This window comes from Lycium ferocissimum, unplaced genomic scaffold (genome assembly GCF_029784015.1).
Source record: "Lycium ferocissimum isolate CSIRO_LF1 unplaced genomic scaffold, AGI_CSIRO_Lferr_CH_V1 ctg5182, whole genome shotgun sequence".
NCBI classification, from domain to species: Eukaryota; Viridiplantae; Streptophyta; class Magnoliopsida; order Solanales; family Solanaceae; genus Lycium; species Lycium ferocissimum.
Genome location: NW_026725898.1, coordinates 9,266 through 29,912, shown reverse-complemented (window position 1 = coordinate 29,912; position 20,647 = coordinate 9,266). Strand labels below are relative to the sequence as shown.

The 20,647-nt window shown below is 37.5% G+C and overlaps 1 protein-coding gene across 3 annotated transcripts; it reads left to right on the top strand.

Annotated features, from left to right (window-relative positions):
- The first annotated feature begins 1,439 nt into the window (after positions 1-1,439).
- LOC132044776 (uncharacterized) lies at positions 1,440-20,346 on the top strand. 3 transcript variants are annotated; one of them, XM_059435291.1, is made up of 19 exons: positions 1,440-1,912; positions 2,938-3,039; positions 3,325-3,431; positions 3,516-3,616; positions 4,655-4,742; positions 7,459-7,547; positions 7,668-7,807; positions 7,915-8,077; positions 8,187-8,322; positions 8,426-8,522; positions 9,170-9,299; positions 12,831-12,890; positions 13,045-13,163; positions 13,306-13,430; positions 17,123-17,347; positions 17,972-18,132; positions 18,695-18,858; positions 20,061-20,143; positions 20,225-20,346. In XM_059435291.1, exons 1-19 carry the CDS (start codon positions 1,614-1,616, stop codon positions 20,314-20,316), a joined length of 2,481 nt encoding a protein of 826 aa, XP_059291274.1. In that variant the 5' UTR covers positions 1,440-1,613; the 3' UTR covers positions 20,317-20,346. The 3 variants fall into 3 exon arrangements, with proteins under 3 accessions (XP_059291274.1, XP_059291275.1, XP_059291276.1); XM_059435293.1 differs by lacking the exon at positions 1,440-1,912 and adding an exon at positions 1,934-2,058; XM_059435292.1 differs by lacking the exon at positions 2,938-3,039.
- The last annotated feature ends 301 nt before the right edge of the window (positions 20,347-20,647 follow it).

The window sequence follows — 20,647 nt, the reverse complement described above, 5'->3', positions numbered from 1 at the left end:
GACTTACGTAAAATTCAGGCCGTAAATCTTTGATAATTCCTTCGCGGGTTAGTCGGTGGCTACTTTAATGGGCAAACTTTTATGCGGACCGGCATAATTTTGGAAGGAATTATCAAAGTTATGCGGACCGACATACTTATCGTAAGTCGCGCAAGCATAGTATGTTGGGTCGGCATAACTTTGAAAATTTCCCTTTCCCAATTATGCGGTGGGGCATCTTTTAATGGGCAAATTTTTATCGGACACCGATAATTTTTGGAAGGGAATTATCAAAGGTATCGGACCAGGCATACTTATGTAAGTCGCCCACAAGGCATAAGTATGCCGGTCCGGCATAACTTTGGTAATTCCTTAACAAAAATATCTTAGGTCGATAGCGAAATTTAAACTTGCCTTGCGAATTTTTTTAAAATTTTAAACGCGTGGGTTCGGGCCTGGAACCTATGGCAGCCGAAGAACAAATTTTAAAGATTTCAAATATGAGGGGCAAAATTTAAAGACCACCCCAAACGAAGGGCACTCAGCGCAAAAATATGCGGTACTTCCCCGTATGGGCCCAAGGCTGATGGGCCCGTAAAATATCAAAAAGCGAATTGACAAGGCGGCATTGCGGGGCCTTTCGTTTGGGGTGATCTTTAAATTTTGCCCCTCATATTTAAAAATCTTTAAATTTTGCCCTTCGCGTAAACCCGTAGGTTCCCAGGTTCGAACCCACGCGCGGTCAAAATTTTAAAAAAAAATTGGCAAAGTTTAAATTTCGCTATGCCCCCAGCGTACACTTTATGAAGGAATTACGAAAGTTATGCTGGACCGGCATACTTATGCCTTGTAGGCGGACTTGGCATAAGTATGCGGTCGGCGTAACTTTGATAATTAATTGAGTTTATCTTGCGGATCAGCATAAAGTTTGCCCGTTAAAAGTATGCATACGCGCTTTGTGAAGGAATTACCAAAGTTATCACGGCCAGCATACTTATGCCTTATGGGAAGACTTGGCATATCATGCGGGTCGGCGTAACTTTGATAATTCGCCAGCGAAGTTATCTTGGTCAACGTAAGTTTGCCGTTAAAAGTATGCCCCCATGGCGTAACTTTAATGGAAAATTATCAAAGTTATGGGACCAATGCTTATGCCAAATCGCCCATAAAGGCGTGAGTATCCTGGTCGGCGTAAAATGTGTATGGTCGCCCAACAAAGTATCTTGGTCCCGGCATACGCGACAAGCCTTGTCTTGTAATTTTTTTTTTAATTTATGCTTGAGCGGGGGTTGAGACTCAGAACCTCATTATTTAGTATGTGAAAGCTCAAAAGAGTAATGCGAAGGGCAAAAATTAAAGGCAGGTAATATGAGGCGTAATTTAAAGATCCTGCAAATATGAGGGAAAATTTAAAGACACAAAGAAAAGAAGGGCACTCCGCGCAAAAAAATGATTCGACAAAGTAATCAGGAATTCATGATACGAACCAACACACTCACATTTCTCTGGTTCTTCCTCTTTGATTGCTTTTTGTCTCGATTCGAATATTTTCTTATTCAACTATATCATTAATCCACAGGTATATTCTAATTAATTCTGTATACGAATAGAGAATATACATATTGTACTAAGTGATGGCGTGGAGGTTGAGTTCGGGTGATATAGCCGGATTCAAAGTACTGTTTAGTATGTTGATTATGTATGGATTGATATCAGTACTTGTATACTCAATCATTCACATGAAATTCATCACACCTCTTGCTATTGACGCTCCTCCTCATCGCTTCTCTGAAGCCAGAGCTATTGAGCATATTCGCGTCTTATCTAAAGATATTGGTGGTCGCCAGGAAGGACGTCAAGGTTTGAGATTAGCTGCACAGTATATTAAGAAACAGTTGGAAATGATTAAGGAAAGAGCTCAACCTGGTATTAGGTTGGATAACTTCTTTTATCTTTGGATTAATTCATAGACACTTGCCACCAATTCTGTTTGGACACTCCAACTAAGGATTGAGCCAGGGGCGAATTTATATATTAATTTTTGGGGCACGTGAACTCATGGTCTCTCCGTAAAATTAGGTATTTTATGTATATATTTTTTAAAATTGGTATAATTTTATCTGCTGGCACCTGTGTTACGAAAACGCTAACTGGTGCACTTGGTTGAATCTTGAGTCATTAACCTACAGGAACGTGTTCAACCTGGTATTAGGTTGGATAACTTGCTTTAACCTTAGCTTAATACATCCATTTAGACAAGCACTTGAACACATGATAAAGTGTTACTATTAGACACTTAGGGGTTGTTTGATAGCTGGTTTGGGAGGTGAGTTATGTAGGTATTAAATTTTCCATAAGTAAATATCATATAAAATTAATACGGTGTTTGGTTTGCAATTTAGAAACCCGCATGACTAATACATGTATAAGTTAGGAGAATTTATTTATTATTTTAGGCATGGCATAAGGTGGAATAACTAATACATGAATAACTTTTATATGAATAATTAAACACAGCATAACAAATCCTTACATAAAATGATACATAGATTCCCTCAGAATTACTAATCCTTGTATTACTAATATCTGCATAACTCTAACTAGCTACCAAACGACCCCTTACAGTTCAAATTTTGAAAAAACTTTTGTGTGTATTCTCAAATCTCAAGTGTCTATTAGGTAGCTAAGTTTACCACATAAAATTTATCATAATCTTTAAGTATATACATCAGTCTCAATTGGAATAGGCCTGAGGTTTTATGGGTTATTGAGGCAAATTAGGAACACCATATTATGTGTTCAGGGGCTCAATTAGAATAATCCTTAGTTCTAGTGTCTAAATGAAATTTGCTGGCAAGTTTAAGGGGCTGTCTATGTGTTAAGCCTTTTAACTTGGTAAACTCATCTTTTCTTCAGTTAATTCCTCAACTGACAATTACACATTCATTATTCTTGCAGAATAGAGATAGAGGAGACTATTGTTAATGGCTCCTTCAACATGTTCTTTTTACACCATAGCATCTCTCTCACTTATAGGAATCATACAAATATTATTATGAGGTATAGTTGCTCATTATCCACCAACACTTTTTGTTCTTTTTCTTAAACCATAAAGATAAGTGAGTGTTATTACCTGAATTCATCAATTAAAGGAATTTGCTCATTTACACCATCTTTTGTTTTTGAAAAAAGTTCCTTACACTGTCCTTGATAATGAAAAACCTGAACAAGTTAAAGATAGCTTTTGGACAAATATATTTGATTGGCAACCTCACATAGGGGTTTTAACTTTTTCATTCAAATATGCAACAACTTGAAACTGAAAGTAGGACAAATTAATTTCAGAATGTCATCAGTGGATTCAGGAGAAAATGATTCTGCAGTTTTGGTGAATGGCCATTTTGATACTCCACCTGGTTCTCCAGGAGCTGGTGATTGTGGTTCATGTGTTGGTATGTATATCTTATTTTCCGGATGAATGATGATGTCTTAGTTGGTTATATCTATCTTGACTGCACTATGCCTTACTCAAACAGCATCAATACTCGAGCTAGCAAGACTTTTTGTTGATTCCGGCTGGATTCCACCTAGACCAGTTATATTTCTATTTAATGGAGCTGAAGAACTGTTTATGCTGGTAAGAAGATCCTTATTTGGGACCCATGACAATTTCTTTTGATATTTCCTTTTTTAAATGGTTACAATTTGGATTTTCTCATGTATGACGCATGATTTTGGGCTTTGATATTTTCTCTCATCTTTTATTAAGAATAATGGACTTAAAGAATCATGAGCTATGCTTGTTGTATTGAAGTTCTAGGAAGTAGGTGCCACTTTTCCATGACTTCCTAGTGCACGTTTCTTAGAAAATTATGCGATTCGGCAGTATTTCAGCTTTCCTTAAATTTTTATTCTCCTATCTCTGTCCTTTGTGCTTCTTAGTCTAATAGTGAAAAATGTGATGACTATACATTGTCAGAAACACATATTTATTTTATCAAATAGTTTTCTGAAATATCTGGAGTGAAATTTGGTACTATTCATTTCAAACTTTAAAAGCTTTCATAGTGTGGGATTTTTATTATATTTGTTGGACAGGGTGCTAAAAGATTGGTTGCATGATGTTGATGATAGATACTTCTGTCAATTCTGAGTCATATTAGATTTGAGGCATTATCTTTCTCGGGTGATTGATAAAGGGGGCTCTTTAAGATCTTCTACTACCCCATCTTTACCTCCAGGATAGGTTTTCATACCGCTTACTATAGGCCCTCTGGTTATCTTTAAGTGTATTGATCAACAGTTTTAAAAATCAGAGAACAATGATAAGGTTCTGCCTCCTTCAATTTCTTAGTTCTTCCTTCTGTTCCTTGCTAACTGTGATCTTGTTTGCATATCTTTTCTGATCAATAGTATCCGCTTACAATCTCGGGTTGTAGTTCAATGGAGACACTCACATGCATTCGAGCATCCATATATATACATTGTCTTTAATGACTAATGTCTCATGGCTTTGAACTTTGGTATCTAAAGCTGTGTGAATCTCTTCCACGAGCTCAAGGAATTGTAGTTATCTCAATTGTCATTGTCGGTGTTCAGAATGCTTTATGTAGATCAGTAGTTGATTAAAAAAACAAGCAATTTAAGCACAAGAGTTTGCTGATGATTTTTCCAGGGTTCGCACGGTTTCATAACTACACATAGATGGAATCAGACAATTGGAGCATTTATAGATGTTGAAGCTTCTGGGACCGGAGGCCTTGGTAAGTACATGCATTCATACTATTGTGCCATGTTTATGCTTGCTGGTGCGATGTTGTAATTGTGACAATGATTTGAACATGACCTTTTTCACTATACGAGCTGCCAGCTATTGCAAGCTTGTAAAGAGGGATACATGTAAAGCATAGGGATGAACGCAAAGCATAATATTTGCTATTGGCAAATGCTAAAGTAATTGATATTTCTTACATCGGTTAAACTTAAGGTTGTAATTTTCTTATATGGTCATGGACAATCATCGCCACTTGAATTAGCTTTTGGGTTAAGTTAAGGGCCACGATTCATTTTTTCAACATGATAGCCAAACCCATCTCTGATGTTAGGCTATCCAATGCTGGACCACCCATGTTATGTTACTCTAAGCTCTAGGTATTAAGCCCTGCAGGTGCTAGAACTCACATCGGTCAAGTGTATAGGTTATAATCTCTTTATATAATCTTGAGCAATCCTTGCCACTTCTGCTGCCTTTTGGAGTTGAGTTGGTCCAAGTTCCATTTTCTCAAAAAAACTGTATTAAATTATCTATAAATCAAGAATATCATCCTACGAACAATAAATTGAAAGTGAATTTGACCTTTATGGGGCATCTATCCATCACTATCTCTACTAGGGTGTCATGCTCAAGTTATACTTTCCATTTTAGTCCGTTTAAAAGGGGATGTCACTTTACACTTAATAAATTATCAAAGAGAAAAACTCTCTCTTGAAAGCTGTCCCAATGTCCAAACTTCCTATGTTTTCCTTTCAGGCACCTTTCTAGCTCCAATGGAAAGGAAAACTTTCTTCATCGCCGGTGATAAGTCCTTTGAACTAAAAGATGTCATTGAGTCGCACAACAGTTGGTTCGTTGTCATCGAGTGAGATCGTCGTTTCAACCCTAGCTCATGAGGTTCAATCAAGAATGAACAAAATTCCATATTCAAACGATGATTCTAGCTCAATATATACCCCAAACAATTGCCTCAAACTCGTATTAAAAAATAGGGTAGAAACGTTACCTTTTTAGTTTTGAGCCCTAGGTTGAATCTGGTGGAGATACTTGGAGGTTAGATGGATTCCTACGGATTTGAATCCGTCAATGTGCTAGAACTTACGCAAAATAACTGTTAAATAATCAAAATCGCATCAAGAACACTTACCTAGGGTGTACTGATCAGAGAGAGGCTCTTCCTTCTCTCTAGAATCCCAAGAAGACCCAAAAGTTTTCTGGTGTTTCTGTCTCCCCGCAATGCCTATATTTGTAGACAGATTTCTCTTGCTTCATTTCTTGCTTCACGAGACAGGCCGCGAGCTACAGAGCCCTTGCTCGCTGGGGATTTCGCTGGATCCAAGATTTTATTGCTTACAGGCCACAATACTTCGCGAATGAGGCTGCGAGCGAACTGGACAGCTCTGCTACCCTTAGGTAAGACAGTGATAACTTTCTCGACAAAGCTCAGATCGACGAACGGTTTAATCCATTGGAAACTGGACTCGAAGGGCTACAATTTTAATTTGAACACCTTGGCCAAATTCTTAATAGGGTTTGAGATATACCCTGTCAAAGTCAGGTCATATGTTAGTTCTTTCCTACTAACATTTTCAACTTTGCTTTTTAGTTTCCTTTGGCCACTTTACCACCTCAACTACTTCCAATAACTCCCATTGATATGGTAACGTATTCTTATGATGATACCACTCTCGTGTAGGGCCTGGTTCACCACGGGTTCACCTTGAATATGCCGGTAAAATTTAATTGGCCAAAAGGCCTTTCATAGACGTTAAGTCACTTCCATAAAATTTTGTTATCCTTGTCCCGTGTTCCTACCACTCATATGCCCTCGTGTGGGTCCCACACCTTGGCTTTATCGGCCACTGGGTCTCTTCTCCCCTATGAGAGGGATCAGACAAGGGGAATCTTTCTCTCTCCTTTTCTCTTGTCTGAAAAGAAACATAAGATGTTTTGATGGATTTTTTCAACTCAAATATGCTTTCTTGAGGCTAGTTGTCTAGTTAACCTATATAGCTGGGCTAATCTTTCCCCTCTAAATTATTTAGATGTCTTTTTGGAAATTTGTCAGCTTAGCGCTTTATAAGTTGTTTTGTATCTCTTGAGCTGACAGGTCTCTCTCTTTTTGGAATTTGTCAGCTCTTTAGCTTTATAATCTTTTTTTATCTGTTAAGCTGAAAAGTTCTCTTTTGTAATCTTTGCATCCTCTGGATGCTTTTAATGATATCTCATTTACTTCATCAAAAAATTGTTCAAGTTATGGTATTCTTTTTTTTTTTTTTTTTTTTTTTTGACAAGGTAACAAACAGTGTATATTAATCATCAGCACAAAGTGCTGGCATCCAAAAATTTACAGCATTGAATCTACATCCAAAAGAGTAAAAACAAAGACTATCTCTAAATCCTATTTCATCTTATAAGGATCCTAGGATGTCTACAATAGAAACAGGGTCATCTATATACTCAGAACTGAACCAATAACAAAAACTTAGAATGCAATTCATTTTGATCCTTTGCAACGAGTTCAAGTTATGATATTCTACTAATTGGTGCACCATCCTTAAGATTTCACATTCTGAATGACATGTTAAATTGACCAAATTATCTACTCCATGAGGAGAGTTAAGCATTCAATTCTTAAATCTTTCCATCTCTATGCCATTGATATTGTTAAAATTTTCACCTGCTGTGCATTGTTGGATTTTCAGATTTAGTTTGCCAATCTGGACCTGGGACCTGGCCTTCACATGTTTATGCTCAATCAGCACTATATCCTATGGCAAATAGTGCGGCTCAGGTTCACAGAATATTGTCTACTACTTAAATCAGTTTCTTGATATCATCTATCTATCAGTTTCTTTCAGCGATGGGTGATTGATATGGCGTTAAAAGTTTCTATTTTCCTATGTGTTTGTAGGATCTTTTTGGTATAATTCCTGGTGATACAGACTACAGAATGTTTGCCCAAGATTTTGGCGATATTCCTGGCCTGGATATTATCTTTCTCCTCGGGGGGTATTTTTATCATACCGCATCTGATACTGTTGAAAGACTATTGTATGCATCACAATTGCTGTTTTGGTATAGTTCACCAAATTGAAATTTTAAGACCGTTGTGTCTTTTTGGGTACTTGCTCTGATACATTAGAATTTTTTCCGACTAGACCTGGAAGCATCCAAGCACGTGGAGACAATTTATTAAGAATAATCAAAGCCTTCACCAACTCGTCTAACCTGCAAAATGCACATGAAAGGAGATTAAAATCTGCTGTCAATAGATCTGACAATGAACGTGCAGTGTTCTTTGATTACTTGTCGTGGTTCTTGGTAAGCCAACACTTCTCAAGATGAAGAGCGATTCTATTTATTTTCTTATATATGAAGTGGAATTAAATTGCAAATTAACTATGAGTACCTATTTTCGTCCTCATTGTAGATATACTATTCGCGAGAGCAAGCTATGTTACTTCATAGTTTACCTCTTGTCATCTTTTTTCTCATGCCACTTCTGTTACGCTTTCCAACTTGGGGACTGACCTGTTCTTTTGCAACCTTTTATGATTTTCTTAAAGGTAGGTAATGTGCATACTTCAATTCTCTCTCGTTGGAATATTGCTCTTAAAAGCCTCGTTTCTCTGTCCTGCTAGTTTAAAATGGTTATTGGCTGTTATGCAGGAGTGTTATATCATACTTTTGCAATTTTGCTAGCAATTGTTTTTCCAGCTGCCTTTGCTGTCATAAGACTGCTGTTTTCTGGTCAGTCAATGAACTGGTATGCGTTTGCTTATTCTTGAGATTGCATTCTCCGAGTTTATTGGAGAATTATTATTTTTCAATTTTGTTTGAGTGTCTGGTAAAAGTTTCGGTCATGAGTTCAAGCAGCGGAACAGCCTCTGGCAAAAATGCCAGCTAAGGCTGCATACAATAGACTTAATGTGGTCTGCTTCTTCGAGGGCCACTTACATATCGGGAGCTTAGTGCACCAAGCTTTCCTTCTAACATTTGACTGTCTGGTCTTCTACTCCATGACAGCAATATTCCAATACTTTTAAACTTAGTATCCTGATATAGTTAATGAAAATTTGGGTGCTACCTTAAAAGAAAAATTTTGTGGAAGCTGTGATTATTAGTTCGCTTATGCCCATTTCACTACTTTAAATCTTCGTATTAAAATATGAACGTCTTAGTTAAGTAACATAATGAGACCAGGCAAATAAATGTTGCATAAGTGGAATGCCTCAAGTTGCTTTTAATTGTTTGGCCTTCAAATTTTCACCTATCAAATACCTAGCATATTTTTGCTTTATAATGGACTTTGGTGTGCCACATCCTCATCAAGCTGCTTGCACTTTGACACCAATAAACAGAAATTTTCACTTGACTTTGAGAAACTTTTTGCTAAATTGTTTTCATGAATAGGTTTTCTACACCATATTTGGCATTCATGATGTTCGTACCCTGTTCACTTGCTGGGATGTTGATTCCAAGAATGCTCTGGAAAAGCTTCCCTCTGAGTCAAGATGATTCTGTCCTGAAGTTGTCAAAAGAGGTACAACTTTATATCTTTTTAATATTGTTTTGGTAAAGATGTCTACTTTTCATATGTATGTTTTCTTGTTCCATCTCTTCCTTTCTTATATCTTATAAATATGTACGAGGTCAAAGATCTATCTTTTTCTTTATTCACGCATTACACTGCAGACTGATTTCGATATATTTTATTTGTAATTCCATTGTACTTTCTGACAGCCATTAGAGAGAATTTTAGATTTCAAATTAGTAATAGGAAGAAAGGAAGAAGAAATAAAGCCGATATCATCTGCTTGTTTTAGGACTTCTTAGGTACATTGTCCGGTGATTTTTTATTGGGGTTTAAACAACTGATTGTTTTTTATCATTTGGTTATTCAATCTACTTTGTGTCACGACCCAAAATTCCGGGACTTGTCACGGCACTCGACAACCTCCTTGTCGAGTGAACCAACCTTACTCAATTCATTCATTTAGTGATTAATGAAACAAACAAAAACGGGGAATAAATCCAATTGAAATGGTAAAATAGATAATGCAAGGCTAATTCAAATGTAACACTGAGCTAGAAATAGGTCTAAGCCCACACGCTGAGTCAAGAGCATCTAAGATTTTGGGAGTACATAACAATGTCCGAAACGGAAATAAACTGATAAAGAAATATTAGCTACCATAAAACTAGAGTGGTTGGCTCACCACTGATAACTGCAACTCGTAAACTCAACCACGAGGTTTGCTAGAGCTTAGATCAGTATCTGCAATAAATGCAGGAAATGAAATGGAAGAGGGGTGAGTACGGTTACTCAATAAGTATCATTAACCGTCCCCAATAAGGTTGCGGCGAGAGTCGTGATACGAAAATAAACCTTTTAAATAAAACCCTTACATATATCATCATCAAGAATAATAATATGCACATACCTGCAACAACTTTGCAACCGCATAAAATCGATGCACAGAAAAAAACATATGAGAATATGCACAAAGTCAAGCATATAACAGTAAGTGCAGTAAGAAAGTATATGTCGATATGCACAAATAAGCTCACAACTTCCAATAATCAACCGACGTGCCCATTATCATGCACACTGCCATGGGGTCTACTAAGGCAAATGATCTGTGAGGGAGGGCCCAATCCACTTGCAAACCAAGACGTGAATCCACACGCTCGCAATTGAATCCCACATATTCAATGTAAACCAAATACGTAAATCAACATACATAAGAACGTTGTAAGGCAAGTCTATAGGCCACTGCTTCGATCTTCATCAAGATATCAAGGGAGCAGCCTTCAAAAGAACATGGTATGTAGGTCTCACGAGGGGTTTTTTTTTTCTAAGACTTAAGATTCCGAAGGAACCTTCAAGACTGGGAGATGGAAGACTTTCATAATTTGATTGAGTTTTGGTATGGGCTAGTCACTCCAAACGAGTTGCCGGATGTATGGAGATGGCAGGAGAGTGGAGATGGGATTTTCAGGGTTAGCTCTTATTATAAGAAGCTACCTGTGAGAGAGGAATGTACTCTCCCCCATGACTCTATATGGATTCCTAAAGCACCGAGGAAGGTGTGTTTCTTTGTACGTAGGCGGCTAGGGGCGTGATCTTAACGGCAGAGAATCCGAGAAAGAGAAGGATCAACTATGTTAGTTGGTGCTTTATGTGCAAGAGTACAGGTGAAAATGTTGATCATCTTCTTTTGCATTGTAAGGTGGCTAATCGATTATGGAGGGTGCCCTCAATTGGTTTTAGATGCAATGGGTGATGCCGGGTAAGGTCTGCGTACACTTTACCCTCCCCAGACCCCACATTGTGGGAATTTACTGGGTATGTTGTTGTTGTTGTTGTTGTTGGGTGATGCCGGGTACAATGAAGGAGGCTTTGCAAAGTTGGACTCATAGGACTGGAAAGAGAAGCCTAAGAGCATGGAGTGTTGTCCCCTTAGCAATCATGTGGGGTCATTTGGAAAGAAAGAAATAGGAGGGCATTTGATGGGGTGGAACAAGATTTTGTAAAATTGCATAGGAGTGTTTTGTCTCTAGTTACTTTTTGGTGTACTCATGAGGTCCCTATTTGTATAAAGGATTGGATCTCATTTGTTGAGAACCATATTTTGATGTAGGTTCTCTCCTTTTGGTATATGGCTTGTATACGGAGTTTCCCAATTGTTAATAAAATTATTTACCTTATCAAAAAAAAAAAAAAAAAACACTCTAGTCACTACTCCTCTTTTCCGGGTAGAAATTTTGTCTGAAGCTGTTCTTCTATTACTTTGACCTTATCAAAGCACTTCTGAACCAAATATTGACCCAATAGCTTTATTTCACCCTGTTCAAACTGTCCCACTGGAGAATGATACTGTTGCCCATACAATGCCTTACACAGGGCTATCAGAATGCTACACTGGTAGCTTTTATTGTACGCTAATTCAGCTAAAGGCAACTGGTCGTTCATTTGACCTCCAAAGTCGATGACACATTCTGTCAACATATCCTCTGAGGATCTGAATAGCTCGCTTGGACTGATCATCAGTCTGTGGGCGAAACATTGTGCTAAGCTCAACTTCAGTACCCAAAGCCTTTTCCACTGATTGCCAAAACTGAGCTGTAACCGATGTCCCTCCATCAGTTATGATAGAAATGGAGACCCTGACTATCTCTCGAATGTAATTCTGCGCAAGTTTTTCTCCTTAGTAGATAGTCTAACCAGTAGAAAGTGCGCAAACTTAGTTCATCCTGTAGTTTAGTTCTAAAAAGGGAAAGAACTGTTGAAAAAGACTGTTGTATCTGTCACTGATGACCTTCGCGATCACTGCAATCGCGCGAAACTCCCTACCCAACCCCATCGCAAAAGCGGCTCATCATATGCGAAGGCGGACATAACCACAAACCTACATTCTTTGCAAAAGCGGACCAAATGACCCAAATCGGAAAGGTGATCACCCTCAGCTAGTCAACTTGCGTTGCAATCGCAGTTCACCTGGCGGCAAAAGGCGTCGCACCCACCAACAGTTCTTCCAAGGTTTTCATGATCTAAAATACATCCTGACCCCGAAACTCAACCCAAGTCATACCAACAAGTCATAAAATATAATATGAAATCATAAACATGCTCGAAACATAAATTAGAATGCAAATACTCAAAACGAGGGGTTGGATGGTTACATTTTGTGACGAGTATTAGGAATAGGAATGAAAATGAGGGAGGGGAGAAATGGGCAGTCTAGGTTAGGTAACACCCTTGTCAGTTAATGCTAGATGAGGACTTTTTTGCCTGTGCCGGGGGGTGGGGGGTGGGGGTGGGTTGGGGAAATTTAAGTGTCAAGTGCTGCGTTCATCTCGAAATTCTGTTCCATAATAATTATTAACTATGCATTGGGTGGTTCAGTTATCCTTTCCTGAATTATATAGAGAATTTATCGCCAAAATGCCATGTATGTGGACTGTAGAGTTTAAAAGATTTATTATTTTATTGCAAAGATCGTTCAATGTTACAAGTTCTTTTGTTCAATGTTACAAGTTCTTTCTTCTTTTTCTTTTTGACATTTTACAGGAACTAGTTTTTGAAGCTAGATTTTGGGGAGCATTTGGGTTCTATTCCATTTTAACATTGGTGAGTAATTCTTTCTCTATAAGTTAATCTGCATTTCATTTTCTTCTTTTGCGGTAGATTGACTTTGTCACTTCAGTTTTGTAGAACTTGGCGAAGTATGTGTGTTTTCTATTTGATTAAAAAGTGAAATGGCTAAATGGCTTCCTCCAAGCAGGCATACCTTGTTGCTGGGCTGAGCGGAGGTTTCTTGACATTTGTAATGTCAGCATTCATGCTTCTTGCTTGGATTTCCTTTCGCTTGTCTATGAAGTCCTTTGTTGTCAGATCATTTAGGTATATCTGTTTCACTGCTTACTACTTTTTGTTTGCACAACTCCAGAAAAATGTATGTCTTCTTGTTAAGTTTATGCCTCTGAAGTTCAAACCTCATTAGTTAACATACTTTGTTGATCAAAAGTTTTTTTTTTTTTGTCAGGTCAACTGCTTGTTATGTGATCCCTCTCATTCCTTGCCTATTGTACGCGGTGTATTTTGGCGGATTGCTTGTTGCTTTTGTGATTGAAAAAATGGGCATGACAGGCTCACTCCCCCCTCCTTTTGGTTAGTATGTCTGACTTTCTTTCTAGAGTAGATATTGTTTGAGCATACATGTCAAACATTTGATCCCTCTCATTCCTTGCCTTAATGTACGTGTTGTATTTTGGTGGATTTCCTGTCGCCTTTGTGATTGAAAAAATGGGTGTGGCAGGCTCACTTCCCCCTTCTTTTGGTCAGTGTTTCTGACCTTGTTTCTAGAGTAGATATTGTTTGAGCATGATTAATTGATAAATCTGTACTCTTTTCTAGAGTTGGCGTTGCCAATGAGGGTTATATGATACTTCACTGTGTGCTAGCCTTGTGTTCCACGTAGATATATTGGCACATAGGTTGAACTAGATAATAGTGGCCTTGAGTAACATTGTGCAACCAATTAGACAACGAAATGAAAGGTTGACTTACTGAAACCATGTCAAAATCTTTCAGTCAAATTGGCATTTTAGATCATGCTGCAATAATTGTAGTTGAATTCCTTAAGATAAATAGTGCAGATTGCTTATTACTTCATGCTGAAATGTCTCATTTATGCACTGAATCTCGATTAGTCTAGCTTTTCTTCATGTCCTGCTATCATGCTTTAGAAATTTATCATTCTCTTAGCGGTGGCCAAATTTGAGCAACAACATACCCAATGTAATGCCACAAGTGGGGTATGGGGAAGGTAGAGTGTACGCAGAACTTACCCCTATCTCGTGGAGGTAGAGAGGCTGTTTTGGAAAGACCGCTCAAGTAACGCGTATCAAAGCATTTTTTTTAAAGATAAAATACAGAAGTAAAGCAGACATAGCAAATAATAGAGAAATCATTACATAGCATTCAGAAAAGGGACAGTAACCACAACAAAATAATGTGATAACTGAAGCAAAAATATAACAGGTAGTAATGGAAATCGAAGGCAAGAGACTAAAGACTAGTACTAATGCTACTGGTAAGCAAGGAGACAACACTCAACTACCTATTAACCTTCTACCGTAATCCTCGACGTCCATATCCTCCTATGTAAGTTCATATCTTCGATAGGCTGAAGATGCACCATGTCATGTCCAATCACCTCTCCCCAATGCTTCTTCGGCCGACCTCTACCTCTCCTTAAACCCATCATTGTCAACCTCTCACACCTCCTCACTGGGGCATCTGCGCATCTCCTTTTCACATGCCCGAACCATCTCAGCCTCGCTTCCCTCATCTTGTTCACCACGGAGGCCATTCTCACCTTATCCCGGTTAGTCTCCTAATCTTATCTCTCCTAGTATGCCCACACATCCACCTCGGCATCCTTATTTCCGCAACTCTCATCTTCTGAACATGAGAGTTCTTAACCGGCTAACACTCCACCCCATACAACAAAGTCGGCCAGTGGGCAAATTAGAGCATGTGATAAAATTCTTTTAATTTTGGAATATGAGTTTTAGTTATTTTTGACTTCTTGAGACTTGTCGATTGCCATATTCCAGAATTATCTTCCTCTGGTACCAGAACATTCGTAATGCCTGCTCCTCTCGAACATAATGCTCAGAAGGCACGGAAGTCACATCTGACAAAATGGAATACCTCCCATTTGTTTTCCTTGAGGCTAAGGCTAATTAGTCAAAACATATATGCAACTTTTTTTTTTTTGATAACCGTGGTGTACGGGCTAGGTTTCGTGCACGTCGACAAAAAAAAAAACATGTATGCAAAATAGAGGTTTAAATACCGAAAATTAAGTCAACAACAAAATGATTTTTCAAGGATCTATGACTGGCTCCCGACAATCCCTTAAGCATATTATCACACATTCCGAGTATATATAATAACAATTAAAAAGTTCTTAATAACATATCCCAAAAGATAGTCGATTCAAAGTACACAGCTAATTCTTAAGTTTAAGTCTAAACGTGACAATAATGTCAAAGGAGTATCTAAGAGTCAATTGGGACGCATCCTGAAAATGCTGAGTAGAAGCAAACAAAATAAAAACATCTACCCACCACAGGACTGGAGTGGTTGGCTCAGTATTGGATGGAAAATGCTGATCTACTCACAAACTCAGTTCGCGAGTACTAGCTAGGAACTGTATCTGCAAGGACGCAGGTGGGAAACGAACGGTAATTGGTGAGTACGGGGAATACTCAGTAAGTCTCATCAGCTTACTGCCAAAAGGGTCGTGGAAAGACTTACCAACATAATCATATAAAATGCCAAGTAATCCGCAAAACAATTTTTATCAATATGAAATGAAAAATCATAATATAACCAATCATGACAAATATATCTGACATTGTTATAGCAGTTAACATCGTTCAGAACAAGCATATACCAATATGCAACAAATGGATGTTAATAAAGGATGTATCAAGATCTTTACAATGCACTATCACATTCATTCTTAAACTGAGGTATACACTTCCTATGGGGCCCACCATAGGTCGTGACTTATGAGGGAGGATCTTCTCCACACATTGTAGAGTCAGGTGCTGAAACATTCTCAAACGAATCTTGAGCCGTGCATAGATCATCCTCAAAATTAGGGGTGTCAATGGTACGATTCGATTAATTTTTGGTATTCTTTTTAAAACGTCATGTAAGATTCACAACTAGAAGTTAGAAAAAGATATCATGCATACTTCCGTAGGGCTTTGGCAACAACTCTGACCGTTTAAAAGGTGATGAATCAAGGGAACATGAAAGACGACAAGAATAGAGATCCATCCAACTATTTTGCAGTAGTGTAAAACAGAGTTAAGCAAAGACAAAAAATCTAGATCACAGGAGTGGAAAGAAATTAATCAAGATGAGACTCAAGAAGTGAGTCTACTAAGATTAAGTGCGCATTTGGTGATAGGATTTGGAAGCCTGATTTCATACTTTGATTTCAAATCAGCATTTGCTTATGAAATTTGCACAAAATTTCAACTTCATATCATGATTTCAAATTCCCCCAAAAGTAGGATTTGAGATTTCAATTTTTTTTTTTTTAAAAGCAAAAATTTGACCCATAAATTTATATTTTGTAAAAAATGATTCATAAGTTGGTAGATATATTTTTTAAATGTAAAACCTGACTCAAAGTAACAATGTTGGTTCATCTTCTCGGTCATCTGATCGGGAAGTGCATGCTCGACGTGAAGAGATTGTCCATGTCATGTGGGAAGATTATATTAAAGAGTAGTTACACTACAACTCATGTTCAATTTTTCTTTTTATTGAACTAAAGTTTGATCAATAGATGTTGTATTTTTTAAAAAGGCCTTCTGGTAGCGTATTAACTTTGTTATGAACTATGATTTGCTCATTTGGTAAGATTGTATAAGAATTGGGGAAGTTTTGATAGTTTTCACAACTTGTGGGGTTTTCATGTTTATGAGAAAAAAATACAACTTAAGAAATCCAAATTGCATGTCCAAACAAAACAAAACTTCAACTTCAAATCAACCTGATTTCAAATCACGTCCAAACGAGGCCTAAGTATCCAATAATTTTGATCATACAATAGGAGAGATATCTAATACCTTATAGGTGGCTACAAATCTCAAAGCACTATATGAACCTATTGGAAGTCTCAAATCAAGGACCGGGATGGAAATACTCAAAAATAGTGGTTGGGATGTTACATTTCCTTTATGTGAAGACCTTGATATGTGATGAAATTGCACTTGGATTTCAGCATGTATGTATTCAGAATATAATAAATATGTAGCTCATTTGCTTTGCAGGATACTTCATTCCTGATGTTATAGTGGCAGCAATAATTGGAGTGGTGACTAGTTGGTCTGTTGGGCCTATTTTGCCTATTGTGAGCCACTGGTTAGCCAGGTCATCTATACTGCATTTTTTGCTACACAGCAGTGTTCTTGCTTTGGCCCTTTCATCACAATTCTTTCCGTACAGTGCCGATGCACCTAAAAGAGTTATATTCCAGCATACTATCCGGAATGCAGGTATCAAAGAAGTAGCAATTCACTTGACCTAATATAAAGGAAGAAAAATAAAGAAAATAAGGGAAGAGATTAAAGAGTAAATTCTTGTTTACAATTCAATTCAGGTGTATCTTTCAGTTTTTGGTTGTATTTTAGATGCTATGGATCCCTTTTATAGACGTAAAGCTCTCTCATTTCTGGAGTTGTAAAACTAAATGGGCAGAAGTTGTCAAGATACACCCCATCATATCATGTCCTGCTTAATTTGTATTACTGCATATTTGGTTCCATGAAGGGGCCATGAACAGGGAATCAGGAAAAAACTCATTGGTTTATCTCTCTCGGGTATAATAATGATCACTTATCACCAGTTGTCTGATTTGATTGGAACAGAACAAGATATAGTTTCTCCTTTCAGATTTTTTCCAATTTTGGAGGGGCTTAAGAAGCTGACATGGTATTTGCAACCCCCTCTCTTTTACTTCCCTCCTTCCCTTCCTCTTTTAGTTCTAACCAAACATAGCTCAAGTATGGAATCCAATAGTACGAGTATGCAACTTAATTTTCAAAGTTAATCTGTAGTTTGCATGCACTTCCAGATAAATTCTGTTGTTTCTTACTAATAAGTTAATGCTGGCTTTACAGGTGCCAGTCAAATTATGGAAACTACCTATGATTTTGCTGTAGTTGACTCCAACACTTTGCCTTTTGTTTTCAAACATGCCCCTGAAGTGGCCAATGCACTGCACATTAATACCATATTATCCTTTGATGCTGTCGAGCAGTCTCATCGAGAGGATTGGATGGTAGCTACTTTGAAGCTTTGGCCATGACTAGCCAACCATATTTTCATATGATATTTGTGTGCTTTTTCATCAAGAAGGAACAGGACGTAAGCCTGTTGTGTTTCATAAAGGTCTTGAAGTGGTTAGATGTGGTCCTATATATTTCATCTTGTATCTCGTCCTGGCTTCCCTTAAGAAGTAACATGCTTAGGGTGCATATATTCTGTATGTACAGATTTTGCAGCACTTCCTTATTTCTGTATTAAAAAAAAAAAAAAAAGAGATAGAAAATATGGAACTACTCATCCTGAATCCTCTAGCTGGTGCTTTTGAGATCGTGTTTACTCAAGAACTATTATCATGTGATGTGTGCTTGTTTATGAAAGATGTTGTAAGATCTGATGGAGGAGTAAACTGGGTTACAACAGAGCATCGTGAGGAAGTGCAACTTTTTCTAAAGCTTTGCTGTTGTACTGAAGTGGCACTCTGATATTTTAGTACTTTCGGTCCTACTGGAAATTCAAATAATATTTTGCTTCATGAGATTTTCTTGGCACGTGACCTAATCTTTTCCCTTTTGCAGGGGATCTTTCCAATATCTTCGCTGTTTTCAAGATGCATGAAGTTCCCTGCGAAAAAATCGGATGTCTTGCGTGAATACAATCATCTCCCACATCTAACGACTAATAAGCCACAAGAGAGTTTGAGTGGGGGTTCCCGTAGGATCTACTTGGAGTTCTCCCTCGGGTAATATGGATAAGTACAATTAATGTCTTTACTTCATATTGACATTTTCCAAAGTGAATCTTACTAATGAGTTCAGGAGTCCTCAGTCCTCGGTTAAACAGAATGTATTTATAATGTGTCAAAGATGAATATGGCCCAAGTCTAAGGGATCTGCACTCATTTAATATGTTTAAATAAGTGGAGATCCATTTGCTTAAAGGTTACCAACTTTCTATGTTTTATGTCACTTTATGTGATCTCGTGGTGCCCTGAATGTTCTTCAAGTGCTGATATAGATATAAATTATGGGCTGGATGTATCAAAACTTTTTAGTAGTCATATTTAAGAAAGATCCGCTGAAATATGCAGTTCATGGCATGATGATGTTTGTTTTTTGTTGTTAAATAAGATTGTCCATCATTTTCACAGTATTTCTAAACTTTAATAGAGTATAACACTGTGGAATCATAGATTTGAAGTTTTACCTTGTTTTGAACTCTGCAAATAGTGTTGTCCACACAATTTTTTCTATCGTTTTTGCTTGAAATTGACACAAAAAATGGAGCAGAACTATGTACAAGATAAATTTTAAAGTTACTTCATCGTGGCAATTTTAAAAGTTAAATCTTAAGAATGAGTTCAGGGGTCCATGGTCCTTAGTTATAAATAGAACATATTTATAATGTATCAAAGACGAACATGGCTCTCACCTCTGAGGATGACACTTATTTAACCTGTTTAAGTTAATGAATACAGGTTACCAATATCTGTGATGGCACTTATGTGATATTATGGTGCCCTGAATGTTCAAATCATGTTCTGATGTAGATTATTTGCAGGCTGTATCAGATTTAGTAATCTGATTGCGGAAAGATCCCTCTAAAATGTGCAGTTCATGTCAAGATGATGCTATTATTCATTGCTGGATATGATTCTTGCCATTTTGTCAACATTTTATGGTTTAATAGAGTATCGCACTGTATAATTATAAAAATTGAGTTTTTACTTGTTTTGAACTCTGGAGATATTGGTGCAGATACGATTTAATCTTCATTGCTTGAAATTAACGCCAACAATGGATCGGACTACAAACACGATGAAGTTTAAGTTAATTTTTGTAATTCAGATATGATAAGCTTTCCTATACTATTGAGTCGTAGGTAGGTTCTCTGTCCCTTTAAATCAATCATCTGCTTCATAGTTTCTCTCTTGTCTGCTTTCAGTTCCTTGAAGGAAGTCTGGGTTGCAGTCCTTAATATTACTGGTTCGCTATCAAGCTGGTCATTTGCAGATAACGTTCTTCCAGGTAGTCTATATTTTTATAGCTTTGAGAATGGGCCTTTTTTCGTACTGCAGCATTGTTAATATCACTAGAGTTGTTATACAGCTCCTGAGAAGACCGGTAATGGTCCGCCATCATATATATGTAGATTAAGTGGTGCAGGCGATAAAAAGTGGAGCTTTTGGTTGGAGGTATGACCTTATACCAGATGCTTTATTCAATCAATTGGTTGAACTTCCGCAAAATATGTATGCTCGCGTATTGTTGTGCGTTTAATCTGCCTACTATATGTTACTGTGAAAATTCAGTAGATTGTTGAAGACACTTTGGTGGCTAGTTTTGATATCATGCCCAGACGAGCAATTGATCAGGACTTGCAAAGAATTAGACTTTGCTTCAAGCTGTTTTTGAAGAATTAAAAATAAACGTAGGGTTCATCATATTTCTTTAATTCCATGTGATAGGGGGAGGCATTGAGAGTTTCTGATGCTAAATCAAGGTTCTTTTGTTTGTCCAAGCCAATGTTGA